This window comes from Oryctolagus cuniculus, chromosome 3 (genome assembly GCF_964237555.1).
Source record: "Oryctolagus cuniculus chromosome 3, mOryCun1.1, whole genome shotgun sequence".
Classification (NCBI taxonomy): Eukaryota; Metazoa; Chordata; class Mammalia; order Lagomorpha; family Leporidae; genus Oryctolagus; species Oryctolagus cuniculus.
In genome coordinates, this window is record NC_091434.1 from 2,821,067 (window position 1) to 2,842,319 (window position 21,253).

A 21,253-nucleotide genomic window follows, 5' to 3' on the forward strand; every position below is an offset into this window, starting at 1 on the left:
CAGCAGTGTTTCCGGGGGACGCCTTGCCCTATGCGCAGAACGATCTGCCCAGGGGGTGTCCGTGCACGGCAGGGCAGGGGCAGAGCGGCTCCAACTCTCGCGATCCCCAGAGAGAGCTCACCTTGGGACGTCATTTCCCCAGAGACAAATGCTTCGATTTTATAAGCCAAGATCTGTGCTCTTCTCCACAGTGAGAATAAAAACAGTGTCACTGGAACAAGGAAAAATTCAATTTAATATAAATTGTTCACTGGCATTAAAAGATCAGAACGAATGCTCTTACGTGTGATGTTACAGTTACACCCCAAATGTAGCTGTCCCCGAATCTGAACACCCACGCTCACATGAAGTCTCTCGCTGTCGTGAGCACAAACTTGTTATTAAAAACAGCTGCAAGAGTAAAGCTGCTTTTTCCCGGGGTTAAATTTGTCTGATTTAGATGCCCTAGATGAGGCTGCCCTGCTCCAGACACTTTCTGACCATGATTCCTCGCTCGCTGCGTGTCTGTAACTCATGGCAGGTTGATTGTTGCAGGTCGGGCAGGGCTGACTAGATGCTCCGGTCCCGCTGGGTAATCCTTTAGGGTGTCATAAAAATGCAGTTGGATAATGATGTCATGGCTGGTTCCATATCACTCTGCTTAATATTGTTCTGCATTGCGTGACTGGATACAGAGGCAACGGTGCCCAGCCCTGCACCTGCGTTTGAGTTCTGCACACATTCACCAAAACATTTTAAAAACTGAAATCTTAAATGTACTTTGAGCTGTGATTCACAGAGGTGCAAGGATTCAGCCATTTTTGTGTTTCGAGAAAAAAAAAAGAAGAGTTTTGCTGAAGGAGTCAAAACACCTTAGGATGATGAGTCAAAAATCTGTGAGTCTGAGACTCTGTTTTGTGGCCGTGGATTGGCACGAAAAGTGCTTGAGGAAGCAGGAGAAATGGCCGGCCTTTGGAGGCCGTCCTGGATTTCTGTTCATGGACTCCTCTGTTTTCTCTGTAGCTTTGGGAATGCACAATTCCACGCAACCGCATTGCCTCCAAATTTAGCGGAAACTTGCAGAACAGGCACTCCAGCTCTCTCCCCGGGGAATTCAGTTGCAAAGACGGGGCAGACTGGCCCGGCTGCTTGCCCCTTGCTTTTACAGCGTGGCTTCTGAGAAGCTGCCTCGTATCCATTCAGAATGCAGAACCCCAGTCACCAGTGTTTCATTTGTCTGTATTTCGTGTTTCCTATCGGTTCCCTAAGAAACACGTCAGAACTCTGAATGACGCATGTGTCACCGGTCCTAACGCTTTCACATTTTTTGCATTTCTTTCTTTTAAAGCACAAGACTCCGCTGATGTTATTTTCCTAATTGATGGATCAGACCACACCGGAAGTGCCCATTTCGCAGTCATTCGCGACTTCCTTGTTAATGTCCTTGAGAGACTGTCGGTCGGAGCTCAGCAGATCCGAGTGGGGGTGGTCCAGTATAGCGAGGAGCCCAGAACCATGTTCTCCTTGGACACCTACTCCTCCAAGGCCCAGGTTCTGGACGCGGTGAAAGCCCTCGGGTTCGCTGGTGGGGAGTTGGCCAACCTCGGCCTGGCCCTCGAGTTCGTGGTGGAGAAGCACTTCACCCGGGCCGGGGGCAGCCGCGTGGAGGAGGGGGTTCCCCAGGTGCTGGTCCTCATAAGTGGTGGGCCGTCCAGTGACGAGATCCGCGACGGGGCGCTCGCCCTGAAGCAGGCTAGCGTGTTCTCGTTCGGCCTCGGCGCCCAGGCCGCCCCCCGGGCAGAGCTCCAGCACATAGCTACCGATGACAACCTGGTGTTTACGGTCCCGGAGTTCCGTAGCTTGGGGGACCTCCAGGACCAGTTACTGCCCTACATTGTGGGCGTGGCCCAAAGGCACATTGTCTTGCAACCGCCAACCATTGTCACGCAAGGTACGTATGTTCTTCTCGCCATCCGTGTGTGGGAGGGGGGAGGCGGTGTGTGGCTTTGGCGGCGGTGAGGTGGGTGCCCGAGTGGCTCGCCTCTGGAGGACCTGTAAGTACACGCGCTCAGGCCTTGTGGGACGAGCTGACTCCTGGATGTGGTGCTGAGCGTCTGACGGAACGGAAGACCCACCAGTGAGTCGGGGGCTCCTACACAGAGCGTGAGTGGCTGAGAGAGGGTGTTCAGGACGCGTGCCGCAGACCTCTGAGGGATTACTAAGCACCACTCTAGTGTAAGTTTCTAACCCCAAAACGGCAAGTGCGGGCCCCCGCAGTCCGGGGAAAGGCCTCCAGGCCGTGGCGCTGAGCTCTGGCGGTCGGCGCGCTCGTGGCCGGAGCCTCTTCGTCCAGGCCCTGGGGTGCTGGGGCACTGAGGGGTGCACTTCTGAAGGTAAGACGCCCAGACGAGTCGGCCGACGGTGTGCTCACCGGTGCTTCCTTGTGCTTGTCCCGCTCAGTCCATTACTTTGAGCGACAAGGTCAGGCTAGACACTCACGGGGAGGGTCTGGGCCACACGGTCAACGGGAGTCTCCTGAGAAACCTGAAAGCTACCAAGTCACGTATGGGACACTCATTCGGCAGGCACGGGAGAGGGTGTGGGCAGTGGGGACACGGATCTCCTCTCCTGAGGAACCATTTTCTGGACCACCAGTTACTCCCAGGTGCTGTGCGTGTCAGGAGGTGGCCAGGCCAGTAGGGAGCTGTTGGGTGAATGTGGGACGCGATGACCTCACTGGCCTCCAGAAACGCCCAGCTCACCCCCTAGTGTTGGCTGCACCCCGCGCCCTCTAACAAGATTTGCGCTAAAACGGAAGACTGCTTCATTGTCCCAAGTAGACTATGGGCTCCATGCGAATTGGCAAAGAAATGCTGAGTCGTAGAAGGCTCTGGCCGTCTGCAGCCAGGGCCTCCCGCTGTCTTGTGTGGAATAGCCCATTCACAGCTTTTGTTTGCTGATTTTGTATGGAACAGGTCCACCGTGCATCTGCAAAATAAATGCTATAATAAGATACTGCTTTACCTACTGAACCAACGGGCTTCCAGGGAGGTTTCCCTTAGAAAAAAAGAGTGACGGTAACTTACCAGTAAGCATTTTTGGGGGACAGCGTTGCATGAAATTTGGAGTGGAGCATTCTAGAGTCTTACCGGGGAGCATCCTTACTGCCTCCTGCGTGGAGCTGGCGTCTGCTTGGTGGCCCTTTGCCAGCCATGAGTCCTGGCATTGCATACACGAGAAGCTGGCATCATTGCCTTGGCAGGGTTGGGCAATGCCAGTGGAGTTGGCCCAAATCCTTGCAGGTGGCTCTCCAACGGGACCCGGGGCGTAGGGACGACGGTCGGTGGGAAGCTCCGGCCGGGGCAGCGTCTCTACTTAGTCTGGACACTGGAACTGTGTCCTGGTGACGTCGTTAGAAAAGCACCTGTGAACACCCCCCTCCAGGAGACCCTCCCCTGACATTTAAGTCCCAAAGGCCAAGGCAGTGTCTTCCGTTTGACTCCTCCAGGTTTCCAGCTTTTCAGAACTGACCGAAATCCTGCCCTGACCCAATAGGGAGGCCAGGCCGAGCGGAACGTTCCCGGCAGAAACAGACCCAGCCCTTCCTGGTGTTGCCTAAACACAGAGCTTAGGGAGAGCGAGGGGCTGCAGGGCCCAGGACCTGCCCGCCCGGTGCTCTGGGCCGCTCATGCTCATTCCATCTTGGCGCCACTTTGTGGCCCTGGCAGTTGGGGAGATAACAAGCCAAGGTTTACAGCCCTCCGAATTCTCTGGGCTTGCACACTTCCAGAAGCGCACAGCTTCCGTGCCTTCTGAGCGCCGGGACGGATGGCGGCTGTGGTCGGGGGCCCGGCCTCAGGTCCTTGGTCCTGTGCTGACCAGCTGCACCGTCCTGGGACGGTCACAATGCCTCCCTGGTCTTGTGTTTCTTGGACACTTCTGTCCCAGGAGTTTTGAGTTCTTTGTGACAATGGGCGGCAGGCTGCCCCCATTGCAGATCTCCCGAGCTAGCTGGAGTTTTAACTGCTCGTTGCAAGCATCGTCTTGAAGGTTGGAGACTCACCGGACATCCCTCACCGTCTGGGGGGCGCCAGTGGCTGCACCGAGCAGCGGAGGCACGGTGCTGGTCAACCAGACGCTTGGGGCTGGTCTGTCTGTGCCATGGGGAGGCGGAGGTTCTCAAAGTGACCACTCAGGGGAAGACGCTCTGCAGCGCTATGGCGGAAGGAATGAGGGAAGGGGGCTTTGCAGTCTGTGTGAGAGGCTCAGATGCACGGCGGCCAAGCAAATAAGAGCAGAGGGGCGGCTCCAGCAGAAGGGGCGGCAGTGGGGGCCCTGTGCTGCCCAGGAGCTGGGCTCCTCCCAGAACTCTCTGAAGCCAGGGGCGGCTGGAGCGCCCGGGGCACACGGCGGTGCCCGGAGCCCGGCTCCCTTGGAACCTGGGAGGATGGAGAGGCAAGGGGCTCATGTTGGAGGTGAGCCCAAGGCCTGGGTGGGCTGAGCAGAGGCCCGAGAGAGAGCTGTGTGGCTGAGACGAGGCCCCGTGTCACAGGCCTGAGCAATGGCAGGGGTACAGCTAGGGGAAGGGCGGCCGAGCCCTGGGCAGCAGTCTGAGGGGGAGCATCCGTGACGTAGACGTGCGGGAGTGTGGGGCGACAGGTGGCGAGACAGGGGGCCACGTGCCGAGAGGCCCAGTGGAGCGATGACACCCATGTCCCCTGCATGGGCCACGTGGGAGAACCGGTGACCTTGGAGTGGCAATGTCCTTAGGCCAGTCTTGTAGGGGCGAAGGGTGGCAGGCAGGAGGAGGTGGGCTGGGGAGAAGCGAGGGAGCGGCTGTGTCCTGGGCGACGCCTGGGGGGCCTTGCAGGGCAGTGGCAGAGAGCAGAGGTGGACAGGGTCACCATGGAGAGCAGGAAGCAAACTTCCAGGAGCTGCAGGGCAGGAAGGCGGCTGGCAGACCGCCCACGTGTGGATGGGTGCAGGCATCCCGTGTGTGGGTTTCCCAGGAATGCCCCCTTGCCTGGGAGACACGTGGAGCAGAGAGAGAGCCGGCACGCAGGGGCTGGTGGGGACAAGGGAAGCCAGGACATTCCAGTGAGAGAGCCCCGGAGGTGGTCACAGAGCGAGGGGCGTGAGCCACAAAGGGGCGGACTGAGGGCGAGGAAGGCATGAAGGCCATGGCTGGGGGAGGGAGGAGGCTGGCTACAGGGGCACTAAGCCCTGTGGAACCCCCGAGGCCAGGCGAGCCCTCAGAGGCAGGTGCTGGAGGTGAGGAGGCAGCTGTCAGGCCCGAGTGCTGGAGCGTGGCAGACAGGTGGGCGGGAAGACAGACCCGAGGGAGGGGACGCAGCTCGCACATGCGAGGGGCGCGGTAGTGTGGAAGAGGGTCGCCCGTGCCCCCTCCTGGCCTGCTGGGATGCAGGGCAGAGGCTGAAGACAGCTGAGCCTTGTGGCCGGCCCTTCCAGCTCACTTTGCAGGGGTGTGACAGACGCGGGGGTTCCCGGGGCTTGGCCCACAGTGGGCAGAAGGAATGCCAATGCCTCCTACCCGTGGCTCCCAGGAGAGCCGCTCTGAGATTCCCAAAGTTTCATAACCGGGGCGGAGGACATCCACGCATCAGGCCTTTACCACCGTAGGGGACGCCAGAGCTCTGCAGAGCGGCGGCCAGGTGACGCTCACGCGGCACACGCGTGCGTCCCAGTCCTCCCTGAGCGGCTCCATACTTCTCATGCTTCCTGCTTCCGGCTAACACAGTGCTGGCTGTGTCACCTGCAGGAACTCCCAGGCCTTCGACACACATCAACCCGAGTGACCTCTTACCCCATGCGAGGGGGCCTGGGAGACCCTGAGGTTTCCTGGTTCACCAGATATGGACGTGGGTCCTTCCCACCGCCCACTGGCGGTGATGCAACAGAGCCCTGTTAAATGTGGCACGGGGAGAGTGAGACGGTTCCCTCTACGCCCTGCTGCTGTCCCACCGCTGATCCTCACGAAGAATAAATGACCATCTGGGGCTGAAGGCTTCCCGGTCATTCCAGGAATGTCTGTCTGTCTGTCTGCCCTTGGTGGCAGTACATGGTGTTTGATATCTGGAATAGATATTACACACATACACGCATGCGTGTATCATCTCAAATGGTACGAAGTTTGAAAAGTCCAGTGGACGTCAACATATACAGGTTTACATTAAAGACATTTATTTATTTACTTTTTAAAAAATGTATTTATGCATTTGAGAGACACAGTTACAGAGAGACAGGGAGAGACAGAGAGAGAAAGATCTTCTATCTGTTGGTTCACGCCTTAGATGGCTGCAATGGACAGAGTAAGCCAAAGCCAGGAGCCAGGAGCCTCCTCTGGGTCTCCCATGTGGGTATAGGTCCAAGCACTTGGGCCATCTTCTGCTGCTTTCCCAGTCTGTCACCAGGGAGCTGGATTGGAAGTGGAGCTGCAGGGACATGAGCTGGTACCCATATGGGATGCCAGTGTTACAAGTGGTGGCTTTACCCACTGCAACACAACGTGGTCCCCAGCGAAGATATTTTTTTTCTCCAAGCCCTTTAATATTCACTTAAACAGCTTAGGCACAAGCAATAATAAACTGCAATTTTTACATCACAAGAGAATTTTGTATGGTATCTGCATGATATACCGATTTCCCCATCATCTCTTCTACAATAACATTTTATTAATTCTCTGGTCTACAGGTTGATTCAGTAAAGTCAGAATGGCAGGCAGGAAGGTGGTAAAAATATCAACCATACTGAGGGGTACAAGGAACAAACATTTACTGGCTGCCTACTGCCCACAGTATGTTTTATACAATTAAATGTGAAGTTCCAGTTATCTGTCAATAGAATAGCATCACTACCACCATTCTATGCCTGTTTTAACTGCTGTCACTGGAAGTACAAATTGTGAGATCAAACAATACATTTTTGCCCAAAGCAGCATGTCAACATGCACTAATGGATACTTGCCATTTCTAAGATCTTACAAAAGTGTGCTACATTAGCACACAGAATCACAAAAGCTGTTATTACTCCACTTAAATCTAGGGTTTTCATCCTGGGCACCATTTGGCCAGCATCATGACTCCCTGGTTCCATCACTGGGCAAAACTGACCCAGCAAAGATATTTTAAACCCAAACCGAAGGGGTAGCTGAGAGACACAGCAGGTTCTAAACCAAAGGAAAAAGAAAGAGAAAGCAAAGGAAGGAAGGAGAGCCCAGATGGATGTCGGTGACAATGACCATGCCAGACCCTGCGTCACAAAGCCCCTGCCTTCGGCTCCCTGGCGACAGAGACAGGCACTCCAGCAGACACACACCTCCCAGGGTCCGCCGTGCCTTTGTGTCTTGGGGACTCCCAGGCTCCTGGGTCAGGGGCTGTGGTCTCATTGGGTTCTCTGCCTGTGACACAGCGGCTAAGTGGACGTCCTCGCTCTCTGGGCGGGGCTGGGTGGGGGTCATGTGGAGGCGAGTTTTGCTCTCTGGTTTGTGTTTGATCGCTGTGTTCCTATGTCATTTAGGACCTTTGGAGCACAGGTCTCTGGGGTGGAAACCTTGGGCTACTTTCTGGCTTCAGTGTTGATTTCGTTTTTCCAAGTTTTCTGGTGCTAAGCATTTTTTGCAGTGGGGAGGGGGCTGAGAAATGACGACAGGGAATTCAGAACTGAACACAGCAGGGAGGTTGTGCTCATTTGGCTTCTGCACTTAGCGCTGTGCTTTTTGAAAGTCAAGTTTGGGAAGCGAAGGGTTTTCTGCGCAGCTGACCCACCACAAATAATTTCTTTAATTACCCAAGTGCTGGTTTCATTCTGGCCAAACTGTATGTCTGTGGCAAGACAGAACTTACTAGCTTCTTATTGACAGCGTGCTAACACAGGTGGCTACTAAAACCATAGTTGCTTTTGTGCAGCCATTTTGTAGAATGTGGCTAAGAGTGGGCAGGGTGGGAGGAGAGCCAACCTGCCTTCTTAGAGGGAGGACTGTGCCTGGGGCTCGCATGGACCTTGCGCCAAGTCCCTGGGGCATCGCCCAGTGCAAATGGGAGTGCCCTTTAAGTGGGGTTAGCGTTGCAGAAAGTCGTCGCTGGGTGCAAGAGCATCCTACTCACCCTGTGCTGTTGCTACCTACAGTCATTGAAGTCAACAAGAGAGACATAGTCTTCCTGGTGGACGGCTCCTCCAAACTGGGACCGGCCAACTTCAACGCCATCCGAGACTTCATCATCAAAGTCCTGCAGAGGCTGGAAATCGGGCAGGACCTGATCCAGGTGGCAGTGGCCCAGTACGCGGACACGGTCAGGCCCGAGTTCTATTTCAATACCTACCCCACCAAGAGGGAGGTCATAACCGCCGTGCGGAGAATGAAGCCCCTGGACGGGGCGGCCCTGAACACGGGCTCCGCCCTGGACTTCGTTCGCAACAACCTGTTCACGAGCTCCGCCGGCTACCGGGCCGCCGAGGGCGTGCCCAGGCTCTTGGTGCTGGTCACGGGCGGTAAGTCCATGGATGACGTCAGCCAGCCGGCCCAGGAGCTGAAGAGGAGCAGCATCCTGGCCTTCGCCATCGGGAACAACGTGGCCGACCAGGCGGAGCTGGAGGAGATCGCGTTCGACCCCACCCTGGTGTTCACCGCCGCCGAGTTCCGGGCGGCCCCGTTGCAGGCCATGCTGGGCAGCGTGCTGGCGCCCCTGAGGACACTCTCTGGAACCACGGAAGGTATGGTGGCCACGGCTCCAGACACCCCGAGGGCGCTCTGCGGGCAGGGTCTTTGAGAGCGAGACACAGTGGAGCTTCGTGCTTAGCTGATTTGTCTAAGTGGTCAGGGAGGGAACGACTCCTTCCAGGCTTCCCTTCACCTGGCTGGAGTTGTGGGGTTGACAACGTCACGCAGCAGGACTCGTGTGGCCCAAGCTGGGGGGCCCAGGGCCACCTCTCTCGGAGGCTCTGGCCGAGGAGGTTGATTCTCATCGCCGTGCCCAGCTGGGTCCCGGTTGTTTTGTGTTTCTGCCGGTGACCCGGGCCACCCTCCTCCACCTCACCGCCAGGGAGGAGCCTGGCTCCGCCCCTTTCTGGACTGATGTCGGGTCAGTAGTGTCAGGAGCTCCTAACTGCCTCTCCCCTCTCCACTCCTTACGAGGAGAGCACGAGTGGTGGTGTGAGGCCCAGATCCCTCGTTTAGCAGGGTTGTCCAGGGAACGTTTCCAGGACAGAACCAAGGCTTCGAGCTCACGCAGTGGATAAACACGATGCGCCGTTCCTCACGGAGGGAAGATGATTATCACGGACTCCGACTTCGCACCTCCCTGGCCCCCGCACTGTGGGACCGCTCTGCCCACACGCATGCTCTCTCACACCCCCGCTCTCCTGAGAACCCCCTCTCTCTCCCTCTCTCTCCCTCTCTCTCCCTCTCTCTCCCTCTCTCTCTCTCTTTTCTGAAAAACCTTCTTAAAACGCCTAGTCCGTAGCCCGGGTGGGGCTGGGATAACATTAGCTGTTAGGTCCACAGTGAGGCATCAGGGAAGAAACGGGACACAAAGCTTTGAAAGCAGAAGCTGGACGTGTTGGGGGACTGCTGGTGTGAGACTGACGCTTGCTCCTGTTCCTGGATAGGAGCTTGGCCAGGGAGAGCAAACAGTCTCTCTGCCTTTTTCTGTCACCCACGATGTGGTCATCTCACCACCGGCTGATTCCCCGGACACTGGCTGTATTGTTGCCTGGCAACGCAATGACTCCCAGTAGGAGAGATCAGCAGAGAATGACCCACGGGACACCCAGGGACCCTCAGATTGACAGCTGCAGGTTAATGTGGGCTAACTGCTCCTAGGCCGTCGGCAGAGGGCTCCTGGGTGAGTGTAGACGGGTGAGCCCCAACCTGGCTGGCTGGACTCTGAGTGATGCCGACAGGCACAGCCCTATACAGGGTCCCCTCCAGGGCAGGAGGCTCTGAGCACAGGATCCCGTGGGCTTGGCGGGCTGCGGACGCCCTCACTTTGCTGCCATTTCTCTCTGAGCCAGCTCGGTTCTGCACACTTGCCACAGGTTCACCTCACAAGCACCGGCCACCACTCGAGGACCGCAGCAGCCGCCTGTTGTGTGTCTGACGCACTCTGCCACGCTGGCTGCCTCTCTCTGTCCTGAGTGTCGGCATGTGTGCAGGGGGCTGTGCACACATGAGGAGCGTCCTGGGGGCGCGTGCGTGCACCTCTCTCTGTCCTGAGTGTCGGCATGTGTGCACAGGGGCTGTGCACACATGAGGAGCGCCCCGGGGGCGCGTGCGTGCACCTCTCTCTGTCCTGAGTGTCGGCATGTGTGCAGGGGGCTGTGCACACATGAGGAGCGCCCCAGGGGTGCGTGCGTGCACCTCTCTCTGTCCTGAGTGTCGGCATGCGTGCACGGGGGCTGTGCACACATGAGGAGCGTCCCAGGGGCGCGTGCGTGCACCTCTCTCTGTCCTGAGTGTCGGCATGCGTGCACGGGGGCTGTGCACACATGAGGAGCGTCCCAGGGGCGCGTGCGTGCACCTCTCTCTGTCCTGAGTGTCGGCATGCGTGCACAGGGGCTGTGCACACATGAGGAGCGCCCCGGGGGCGCGTGTGTGCACCTCTCTCTGTCCTGAGTGTCGGCATGCGTGCACGGGGGCTGTGCACACATGAAGAGCGTCCCGGGGGTGCGTGCGTGCACCTCTCTCTGTCCTGAGTGTCGGCATGTGTGCACAGGGGCTGTGCACACATGAAGAGCGTCCCGGGGCGTGTGCGTCTCACCTTGTTTTCTGTGCTTCACTGCAGTTCACGCAAACAAAAGGGATATCATGTTCCTTCTGGACGGCTCGGTCAACGTCGGACAGACCAATTTCCCTTACGTGCGGGACTTTGTCGTGAGCCTAGTTAACAGCCTCGATGTCGGAAGCGACAACATCCGTGTGGGTTTAGTGCAATTCAGCGACTCTCCGGTCACGGAGTTCTCGCTTGACACGTACCAGACCAAGCCCGAGCTGCTGGCTCACCTGCGGCAGCTGCAGCTCCAGGGCGGGTCGGGCCTCAACACGGGCTCGGCCCTGAGCTATGTCCATGCCAACCACTTCTCCGAAGCCGGCGGCAGCAGGATCCGGGAACACGTGCCGCAGCTCCTGCTCCTGCTCACGGCCGGGCCGGCTCAGGACTCCTACCTGCCAGCTGCCAATGCCCTGGCCCGCGCGGGCATCCTGACCTTTTGTGTGGGGGCCAACCGGGCCAATAAGGCTGAGCTTGAGCAGATTGCTTTTAACCCCAGCCTGGTGTATCTCATGGACGATTTCAGCTCCCTGCCAGCTTTGCCGCAGCAGCTGATTCAGCCCCTAACCACTTATGTTAGCGGAGGCGTGCAGGAGGTTCCGCTCGCCCAGCCAGGTAACGGCCCACCCACCGGCCCGGGACGCCTCTTTCGCGGGTTCGCGGCCAGCCCGAGCTCAGGAGCGCTGTGAGCCGTGGGGAGACAGTGGGCTCACTTCGGGCGGTGCGTTTGGAATGGGGGCTTGAGACACTGTACCAGCAAATTTAGGTTCTTGGTTCGAAGGTGTCTGTGAACAACAGTCTAGAAGTCCAGCGCACGCTCCATCCAGACTCCTCTCACCTGCTCTTCCTAATGAGGTCCTGGAGTGGAGGAAATCAGATGGGGACCAAGGGACAGGGGGCGACGCTCGAGGGGCCATGGGCTGTCAGAAAACTGTGCTTATTGTCTTTATTACGTTCAAGCTTTTATTATTGAGTTTCATGGCATTTGAGAGACAGAGAGAGCAAGAGAGTGAGCTGCCATTTGCTGGTTCACTCTCCAAAGGCCTGTGGCAGCCAGGGCCAGGCCGAGTGAAAGCCAGGGGCCCTCCATCCAGCTCTCCCACACGGGTGCAGAAGCCCAAGCACTTGACCTTCACCTGCTGCCTCCCAGGGTCTGCATCGGCAGGAAGCTCGAGTTGGGAGCAGCACAGGGGCTCGGTCCCGGGCACCTGAGTGTGGTGTGGGCAGTTTACTACATTTTTATGTTCAAAATCAGCTGGATCTTGAAAATCATTTGTGAGTCTTGGTGCAATGGTAGAATGGCTTCCAGATGACAGCTGGATAATTCTTATTTCAAAATTTTTTTAAAGATTTATTATTTATTTGTGAGGCAGAGGCAGAAAGAGAGAGAGAGAGAGAGGCCTTCATTATGCTGGTTCACTCCCCAAATGGTCGCAGTGGCCAGAGCTGGGCCAATCTGACGCCAGGAGCCTGGAAATTATTCCAGGTCTCCCACGTGGGTGCAGGGGCCCATAGGTTTGGGCCATCTTCTACTGACTTCCCAGGCCACAGCAGAGACCTGGATGGAAAGTGGAGCATCCGGGACTCGAACCGGTGCCCATATGGGATGCCGGCACTGCAGGAGGTGGCGTTACCTGCTACGCCAAAGCGCCGGCCCCTTATTTCAAATCCTTACGGCGATGACATTTGGATGCGTTTGATCTGCCAGCTTGCTGACGTCACACAGACGATGGCAAGACCGAATAAACGGAAACGCAGTTGTAATGGTTCTGGAACCGTTTGAACTGTGCATCCATGCTTGCTGGGGCTGGATTACTATGGGCTGGAAAGCTCAGGCAGAGCCACGGTGGGCACGCTTTTGAGCCTCAACTTGAATGAAAAGACACCCACTTAGAGCAGACGAGTAGCGACTCGGAGGGCTGACCTCCTCAGCCTGTCTGTCTGGAACATGGGCCAATGTTTGAAGCCAAAGTTCCTTAAAGACCACATTTTAACTCATTTTGCTTACGGCACCTGGAAAGTGCTGTCTGTTCCCCAGGGCTGATGCCACGCAGTGTGGGGACAGCCCCAGTGGGGCTCTGTCCTGGAAGCGTGACGCTGGACTCGGTAGACTGACCGGTGCTACTGTTGTTTCACACGTATGCCTGGCTTTGCAGAAGAAGGGTGTTCTCATGACGCGTGTGTGGGGTTTTCCGTCTTGCTGGTACAGTGGTCGTCAGATGCATGGTCGCGTGCTGGCGGTGCCGGGCTGACGGCAGCGTGGCGCCCGTCGGCCCTCTTTCCTCACCGCGTCCCGATCCGCTTTCTTTGCAGAGAGCAAGCGAGACATCCTGTTCCTCTTGGACGGCTCCGCCAATCTCGTGGGCCAGTTCCCTGCCGTCCGCGACTTCCTGTACAGGATCATTGAGGAGCTGGACGTGCAGCCGGAGGGGACGCGGGTGGCCGTGGCTCAGTACAGCGATGACGTCAGGGTGGAGTCGCGTTTCGACGAGCACCAGAACAAGCCGGACATCCTGAGCCTGGTGAAGAGGATGAAGATCAAGACGGGCAAAGCCCTGAACCTGGGCTACGCGCTGGACTACGCGCAGAGGTATGTGTTCGTGAAGTCGGCGGGCAGCCGCGTCGAGGACGGCGTGCTGCAGTTCCTGGTGCTGCTGGTGGCCGGCCGGTCCTCCGACCGCGTGGACGGCCCGGCGGACAACCTGAAGAGGAGCAGCGTCGTGCCCTTCATCCTGCAAGCCAAGAACGCAGACCCCAGCGAGCTGGAGAAGATCGTGCCCTCCCCTGCGTTCATCCTGGTCGCCGAGTCGCTGCCCAAGATCGGGGACCTGCAGCCTCAGATTGTGAACCTCCTCAAATCCGTGCAGAACGGGGCCCCAGCGCCAGGTACGGGCAGACGCGCCCCAGCGGGCGCTGAGCACAGGCCGCGGGCGTCAGCTCCTCCACAGACGCCTGGCTGAGCTGCAGGGAGGGCGGGACATGGATAGGGGAGCAAACCTCTGCAGGGCGCTGCAGTATGGGTTCTGTTTCTGCTCTTTCTGACCGCGCTCTAGGGCGAACCAGGATTATTTTTAGGTCGGTAGACTATTTCGTAGTAAGATGCATTAGAAAGATTTAGATATCAGTAGTTGAAAACCTTTTTTTTTTTTTTTAAGAAACCCAGTGTTTTTACCATATGCATAATGAAAGCCACAGAACGTGGTCCCAGCAGAGCTAAGAGTCCCCACCGTCCCCTCCCTTTGGTGCCCTTACGTTAGGTGGGTGTCGCTGTGCCATCATTCCTTCCCTGGGCCCATCAAGAATCACAGGCACTAGGGGAGGTGGACAAACTCCGTCATACACACCGCCGAAATTCCCAGCTGCTAATCTGCTTCTCCACTCGGCGCTCGGTGACAAAATGCAGCGGGAAGAGTAATTTCACTTCCCCAGTGGGGCCTCTGGGGCCTCCACACTGGCCGCCAGCCCGGTCACTGTGGGCCTTGGGTGGAGCTCCGGCATCTGGGTCGTGTGTCTGTTTCCCCATTGGTCCGCTTGAGGCTGGAGCAGAGCGCTGGAAACCTCCCGTCTCTGACGCCAGCCCCGCCGACCCAGAGCTCTCCCCGACATCCGGGTTTTCTTTAGTATATTGCTTAAAGGCAGAGTGAGAGAGAAAGCAGAGAGGAGAGAGAGAGAGAGGTGGGGGTGGGTGGGGAGAGATGTTCCCTTTGCTGGTTTGTTCTGATGAGCACAGCAGCCAGGGCTGGGCCAGGCTGAAGCCAGGAGCCAGGAGCTCCGTCTGGGCCTCCCTCATGGGTGCAGGGGCCCAAGCACTGGGCAGCACCTCCCAGGGGCATTGGCAGGGAGCTGGAGTCGGGAGTGGAGCTGGGGCTTGAACTCAGGTGCTCTGCAGTGGGGTGTGGGGTCCCAGGTGGGGTCCCAGCTGAAGGTCCCACAACACTGCCTCCTGCGCACACGGGGCAGTTACTGCTGTGTGCGTTTCCAGCTCACGGAAGTGCCTGCCTCAGTGGGCTCCTGGCCCATTCCTGCATCCTCGGAGCTGAGTATTCTCTCTCTCTCTCTCTCTCTCTCTCTCTCTGACACTTGGTGACATTGGGCAATCCAGAATGATGTCCTCATTCCCTGAGTCCTTTACCTAATCACACCTGAGAGCCCTGTGCACGGGTTCCGAGATTTGGCCTTGGACTTCCTGGGGGAGCCCCCCACGTGGGTGGGAAGTCGCCCGCTGTGTGCTGTGGGCTCACCGGGCTGTCTCCTCCCAGTCTCAGGTGAGAAGGACGTGGTGTTCCTGATCGACGGCTCCGAGGGCGTCCGCAGCGGCTTCCCTCTGCTGAAGGAGTTTGTGCAGAGAGTGGTGGAGAGCCTGGACGTGGGCCCGGACCGCGTCCGCGTGGCCCTGGTGCAGTACAGCGACCGCACCAGGCCCGAGTTCTACCTCAACTCCTACATGGACCGGCAGGGCGTCCTCGGCGCCATCGGCAGACTGGCCCCGCTGGGCGGGCCGACCCCCAACACGGGGGCCGCCCTGGACTTCGTCCTGAGGAATATCCTGGTCAGCTCGGCGGGCAGCAGGATGGCAGAGGGCGTCCCGCAGCTGCTCATCGTGCTGACGGCCGACAGGTCTGGGGACGACGTGCGGGGCCCCTCGGTGGTGCTGAAGAGGGGCGGGGCTGTGCCCATCGGCATTGGCATCGGCAACGCCGACATCTCAGAGATGCAGACCATCTCTTTCATCCCCGACTTCGCCGTGGCCATCCCCACCTTCCGGGAGCTGGGGACGGTGCAGCAGGTCATCTCGGAGCGGGTGACCCAGCTCAATCGGGAGGAGCTCAGCAGGCTGCAGCCGATCTTCCTGCCTCCCCCGAGCCCGGGTAAGGAGGGGCTTTGTGGCAGGGTCCTTGTGCGGGCTGTGGGCTACCCCGAGTTTTCAGGCTCACTTCCTCTGCTATGGAGAGGGGAAAATGGAGACATGTGAGAGATGAGGAGCCAGGTGCCTTTTGGCCTTCGTGGCCAGAAATGGCCTTGGTTTGAGCAAAGAATGGCCACGTTGAAGTCTCTAAGAGGGTCGGATGCTTAGCTTGGGGTCCAGACCCCCTGATTCCGCACAGCGGCTTCTGTGTGGACATCCAAAGGGAGGGTCCGGCCCCTCGGGTCCACGCCCACTCCACGCCAGTCTGAGCAGCCCCCCTGGGGTAAGCCAGCAGCCAGGTCTGGTCAGAAGGGAGCTGACTGCAGGCACGTGGTCAGCAGAGGCAGCCTCTGAAATACCGGAGTCTCCAGGGCCGGCCTGGCGTGGTCACGTTCCGACGTTCCCAGTGCTCAGCAGGGTCTCCCGGCCAGGGAGGCCCCCGGGTCTCAGGCCGTAGCTGCTTCCTCCCCTGCCCCTCTGTGGCTCCTACAATGAGCCAGGAAGTGTGGGGACTCCTGCTTCTGAGTGGGAAGGAGGCAATGTGGCTGCCACCGCTCTATGAACGCCGTCGGTGCGGGAAGGGGCAGTCAGTGCTGGGGAGGTCCACGTCCTTTATGTCCTTTCTCTTTAGTGGCTTGAAGGGGGAGGGGGTGAGGGACCAGGGGGTGGAGGTGAAAGAAAAAATTGGGTGCAGGGGGCAGTATCCTCTAGGTAGTGATGGGAGGGTCTGGCTCACTGGGTGCAATTGAGAGGGGTCAGTTTCTCCTCGCTGGTGCCCAGGACAGAGCAGCACACCCAATGTGGCTTCCATAGAATGTTCTAGAAGGTTCACGATCGGATGAATTTGGGAATCAGTGGGGTAGGCAGGATGAGAGAGGATTTGCTTCCTCCATGATAGAAGTGCCCTGGGGTCTTCAGCTCAGCTCCCTCCAACAGGGTGGCAGGAGGGGCCGCCAGGGAGGTGTGCGGCTCCTCCAATAGCAGCGTGGCTCCCGGTGCCCCCCTCCCGCCCTGCAGAGGCCCGACCTTCTGCCCTTGGCCTCTCCTGCTTCCCACCCTACGCTGCCCCTTCCTCCACCGAGCTCCGTCCCACTGGAAGGACGGCAGAGAACTTGACGCTCCGCTCCCTCTGCAGCAAGGGGGTCCTGTCTCAGTCTACCTGCTGCTGGGGTGCCTGTCTCTGCCTCCCAGGCCCCCCCCACTCCTATGCCCCACTCAGCGGCATGCCCCCCCGCCCCGTGGCATCCTGTTGGTCCCTCTCATCTGCTCAGTGGCGCCCTCTGCAGCTCTCTCCCGGCAGCATCCTCTACTGCCCACTCTGGAGGATCCCGTTCACCATGGCAATGCCTGGCTTTCTCTGTGGGCGCCCACTTCCCCTCCACGGGTACCCAGGTCCTTTCAAAGTCTTACCCAGACTCCTCCTCTGCTCTCTGAGTCACCCCGATCTGTCTTTCCTTCTTGCTGCTCCGCAGAGTGCTCTAGTCCAGCTCCCACCGTGAGGCCAAGCCCAGGGACCCGTCTCAGGCGCCATCTTGGCATCTGCCTGGGTGGGGTTCCCGCCGTCGTCCTGAGACACGGTCCGCTGTGCTCACCCTCGGCTGGATTCCCTCCTCCCTCTCACCATTCGTGGCTCAGTCCTCGGCCCGTGCTCTGTCTCTGGTGGTTGGCATTAGGCTCCCTTGCTGGGGGCGGTGAGGGCGTGGCTCACGCCAACGTAGGTGAAGCCTGGTGGTCCTGTGTGGTTCACAGGTGCGGGCAGCAAGAGGGACGTGGTCTTTCTCATCGACGGGTCGCAGAACGCCGGCCCCGAGTTTCAGTACATCCGCACCCTCATCGAGAGGCTGGTGGAGTACCTGGACGTGGGCTTTGACACCACCCGCGTGGCCGTCATCCAGTTCAGCGAGGACCCCAAGGTGGAGTTTCTGCTGAATGCCCACTCCAGCAAGGACGAGGTGCAGAGCGCCGTGCGGCGGCTGCGGCCCAAGGGCGGGCGGCAGCTCAACGTCGGCGGGGCCCTGGAGTACGTGTCCAGGAACATCTTCAAGAGGCCGCTGGGCAGCCGGATCGAGGAGGGCGTGCCGCAGTTCCTGGTGCTCGTCTCGTCGGGGAAGCCGGACGACGAGGTGGACGACTCCGCGGCCGAGCTCAAGCAGTTCGGCGTGGCCCCGTTCGTCGTGGCCAGGAGCCCCGAGCGTGAGGAGCTGCTCAAGATCTCGCTGAGCCCCGAGTACGTGTTCTCCGTGAGCACCTTCCGGGAGCTGCCCAGCCTGGAGCAGAAGCTGCTGACGCCCATCACGACCCTGACCGCCGAGCAGATCCAGCGGATTCTGTCCGCCACCAGCTACCCGCCCCCAGGTACGACTGCCAGCCTGGGGCTTGCTTTCCCCGGCGATTTTTGATATAGAAATGGCGCTCTCTGCAGCCATGCTATTCATAAGCTAAATGAGAATGAAGGCAGTGTCCCTTGACCGATGCCCATCCCCCCCAGGTCCACTGAGACCCCCGAGTTGGGTCCATGGTTCTTGGAAGTGCCCGAGGGGTGTTGGTGGACTCTGCTAGGGTTTGAGCTGTGCCAGAGGAATTTGGGGAGATGTGCACACTGTCAAGTAGAAGTAGTTCTGAGAGGAGACGGAGAGACAGGGAGGCGGGGATCTTCCATCCACTGGTTCACTCCAAAAATGGTCTCGACGGCCAGGGCTGGGCCCAGCTGAGGCCAGGAGCCAGGAACTCCACGGTGTCTCCCATGTGGGAGGCAGTGGTCCAAGCCCTTGGCCACCTTCCACCGCCTCCCAGTCTGCATTAGCAGGGAGCTGGAGTGGAAGTGGAGCGGCTGGGATGCACCCTCACTCTCTGGTGTCACAAGTGGCTTTCCTCGCAATGCCACACCACCAGCCCCTGGAACTGGCCCCTTGTAACGCTTACCTACCCTGTGTGGGTAGGTGGGGTGCGTGGGTCATTTTGGGTTCGTGGTGTGCTCTCCTTTTGTCCGTGGCGGGATGTCACTCTGGAGTGGCTGGCTTCGGTCTTGCTCCAGCATGGTCACGGCGTGGCCTTGTCTGATGCTGACATTCTGTGAAGTCCTCTGTGCCCAGCAGAGACCCCAGGGCTGTGAGGGGCGGGGCCGGCCCCCCAGGGTCAGAGGTTGCCCCGTCTGTCTCAGAGGGAGTGGCTCGGGGATGTGGCCCGCTCAGCTGTCAGTGTCCACGCAGGAGAGGCAGGTGGAGACGCGTGGAGTGGCAGCAGAGCAGCTAGCGTCCTCCCAGAGAGAAGTGAGTCCTCTTCCCAGAATTCTGAGTCACTTCAGCAGTCGTCTATCCCTTACCCAAGATGCTTGGGGCCAGAAGGACCACAGACTTTTGATGTAATATTTTCACAAACATAATGAGAGATCTTGGGGAGGGGACTGAATTTAAACATGAGGTTCTTTCGTGTTTCATTCCTCATCTACCGAAGATCATCTTATATTTGTGCAGGAAACAGGTGTTTTTTTTTTTTTTTTTGACAGGCAGAGTTAGTGAGAGAGAGAGACAGAGAGAAAGGTCTTCCTTCCGTTGGTTCACCCCTCAAATGGCCGCTACCCGGCATGCTGTGCCGATCAGAAGCCAGGAGCCAGGTGCTTCTCCTGGTCTCCCATGGGGTGCAGGGCCCAAGCACTTGGGCCATCCTCCACTGCCTTCCCGGGCCACAGCAGAGAGCTGGCCTGGATGAGGGGCAACCGGGACAGAATCCGGTGCCCCAACCGGGACTAGAACCCGGTGTGCCGGCCTATTGAGCCGCGGCGCCGGCCAAGAAAAAAAGTTCTGTGGAGTGGAATTTTTCCAGTGTGCCATCAGATGAGCACCACAAAGCTTCAGATGTTGGAGCATTTTGGGTTTCAGATCGTCCAGGCAGGGATGTGGTCAAAATGAAATGCACCTGCTGTGTACGAGCTAGGGACGCGGGAGCAGGAAGAAGCAAGGGGAGGCCCGGGGAGTGGGCGTGTGGCTCCGCACAGTGTCGTCCATCGCACCGTGCGTGCTGTGTGCCCGCTGTGCTGGGGGTGGCAGCCCTGCAGGCTGGGCGCCGCTGCGGCTCTGCTGCGGTGGAATCGGGAATGTCCGGGGCCATCACTGGGTGAGGATTTCTGGCCTCCGCTGTCTCTCTTCTTGTCCAACAAAGATGTCCCCGCTGATTGCCCTCTCGTCTGGGTTATGGTAGAATCCAACCTGAGCGCTCAGGGTGCTCCCATTCCTTAAGTTAGTGGTAACTGGACAGCAAAGCCAAAACAAAAATGGCATCAGCTGGAAAGGCAAAGTTTGGGCGTGCTGAACACGTTCCAAGGAGCCAGAAAATGTGTCCGTGATAAAAATGGCTGAATTTTTCACAACTAATTTATTTCTTTCTTTTTAAAGATTTTTTTTTATTTGAAAGAGTTACAGAGAGAGGTAGAGCCAGAAAGAGAGGTCTTCCATTCCGCTGGTTCACTGCCCAATTGGTTGCAACAGCTGGAGCTGAGCCGATCCAAAGCCAGGAGCCAGGGGCTTCTTCTGGGTCTCCCATGTGGGTGCAGGGGCCCAAGGACCTGGGCCATCTTCCAAAGCTTTCCCAGGCCATAGCAGAGAGCTGGATCAGAAGTGAAGCAGCCGGGACTCAAACCAGTGCCAATATGGGATGCTGGTGCTGCTGGCAGTGGCTTTAACCTGCTGCGCCACAGCGCCGGTCCCCACAATTAGACAAACCACACATGCTTATCAAGAGATAATTTGATACGATTAAGGATATGACCCTGCAGCACAGGGCACAGTTCAGGGACAACAGCCGACGAGGCCGGCGCCGTACTGAACCTGTCTCCTCTTGTCTCTTTTGTCCGAAGCTGTTGAGAGCGACGCGGCCGACATCGTGTTTCTCATCGACAGCTCTGACAGCGTCAGACCCGACGGCCTGGCACACATTCGAGACTTTGTCAGCAGGATCGTGGGCAGACTCCACATCGGCCCCAGTAAAGTGAGGATCGGGGTTGTGCAGTTCAGCAACGAGGTCTTCCCAGAGTTCTACCTGAAGACCTACAAGTCTCAGGGCCCCGTGCTCGAAGCCATCCGGCGCCTGAGGTTCAAGGGGGGGTCTCCGCTGAACACCGGCAAAGCCCTGGAGTTTGTGGCGAGAAATCTCTTTGTGAAGTCAGCTGGGAGCCGGATCGAGGACGGGGTGCCCCAGCACCTGGTGCTGTTCCTTGGGGGAAGGTCCCAGGACGACGTCTCGAGGTTTGCGCAGGTGCTGCGTTCCTCGGGGATCGTGAGCTTGGGCGTGGGAGACCGAAACGTCGACAGGGCGGAGGTACAGAGCATCGCCAACGACCCCAGGCTGGTGTTCACCGTGCGGGAGTTCACCGACCTCCCCAGCATAGAGGATAGCGTCGTGAGCTCCTTCGGACCCTCCGGGGCCACCCCTGTGCCGCCGGGCGTGGACGTGCTTCCTCCTTCTCGGCCAGGTACGAGCCGTGTGACCGTGGCGGCAGAGTGGGACACCGGGGTTTGCATAGAATTAGAGGAGTAGTTCACATTCGTGGTGATAATTCCTTCTTTCCGGGCTGTCCCTGCAGACGATT

General features: G+C 58.4%; 1 protein-coding gene across 1 annotated transcript in view; it reads left to right on the forward strand.

Moving 5' to 3' along the window:
- Window positions 1-21,253, forward strand: part of COL6A3 (collagen type VI alpha 3 chain) — an 88,174-nt gene that overhangs the window by 22,336 nt on the left and 44,585 nt on the right. Inside the window, exons 4-10 of the mRNA XM_051838217.2 lie at window positions 1,328-1,930; window positions 8,125-8,709; window positions 10,779-11,378; window positions 13,077-13,649; window positions 15,023-15,631; window positions 17,419-18,024; window positions 20,522-21,136. Coding sequence (XP_051694177.2) covers window positions 1,328-1,930; window positions 8,125-8,709; window positions 10,779-11,378; window positions 13,077-13,649; window positions 15,023-15,631; window positions 17,419-18,024; window positions 20,522-21,136 — 4,191 coding nt within the window. The remainder of the gene's footprint in view (window positions 1-1,327; window positions 1,931-8,124; window positions 8,710-10,778; window positions 11,379-13,076; window positions 13,650-15,022; window positions 15,632-17,418; window positions 18,025-20,521; window positions 21,137-21,253) is intronic.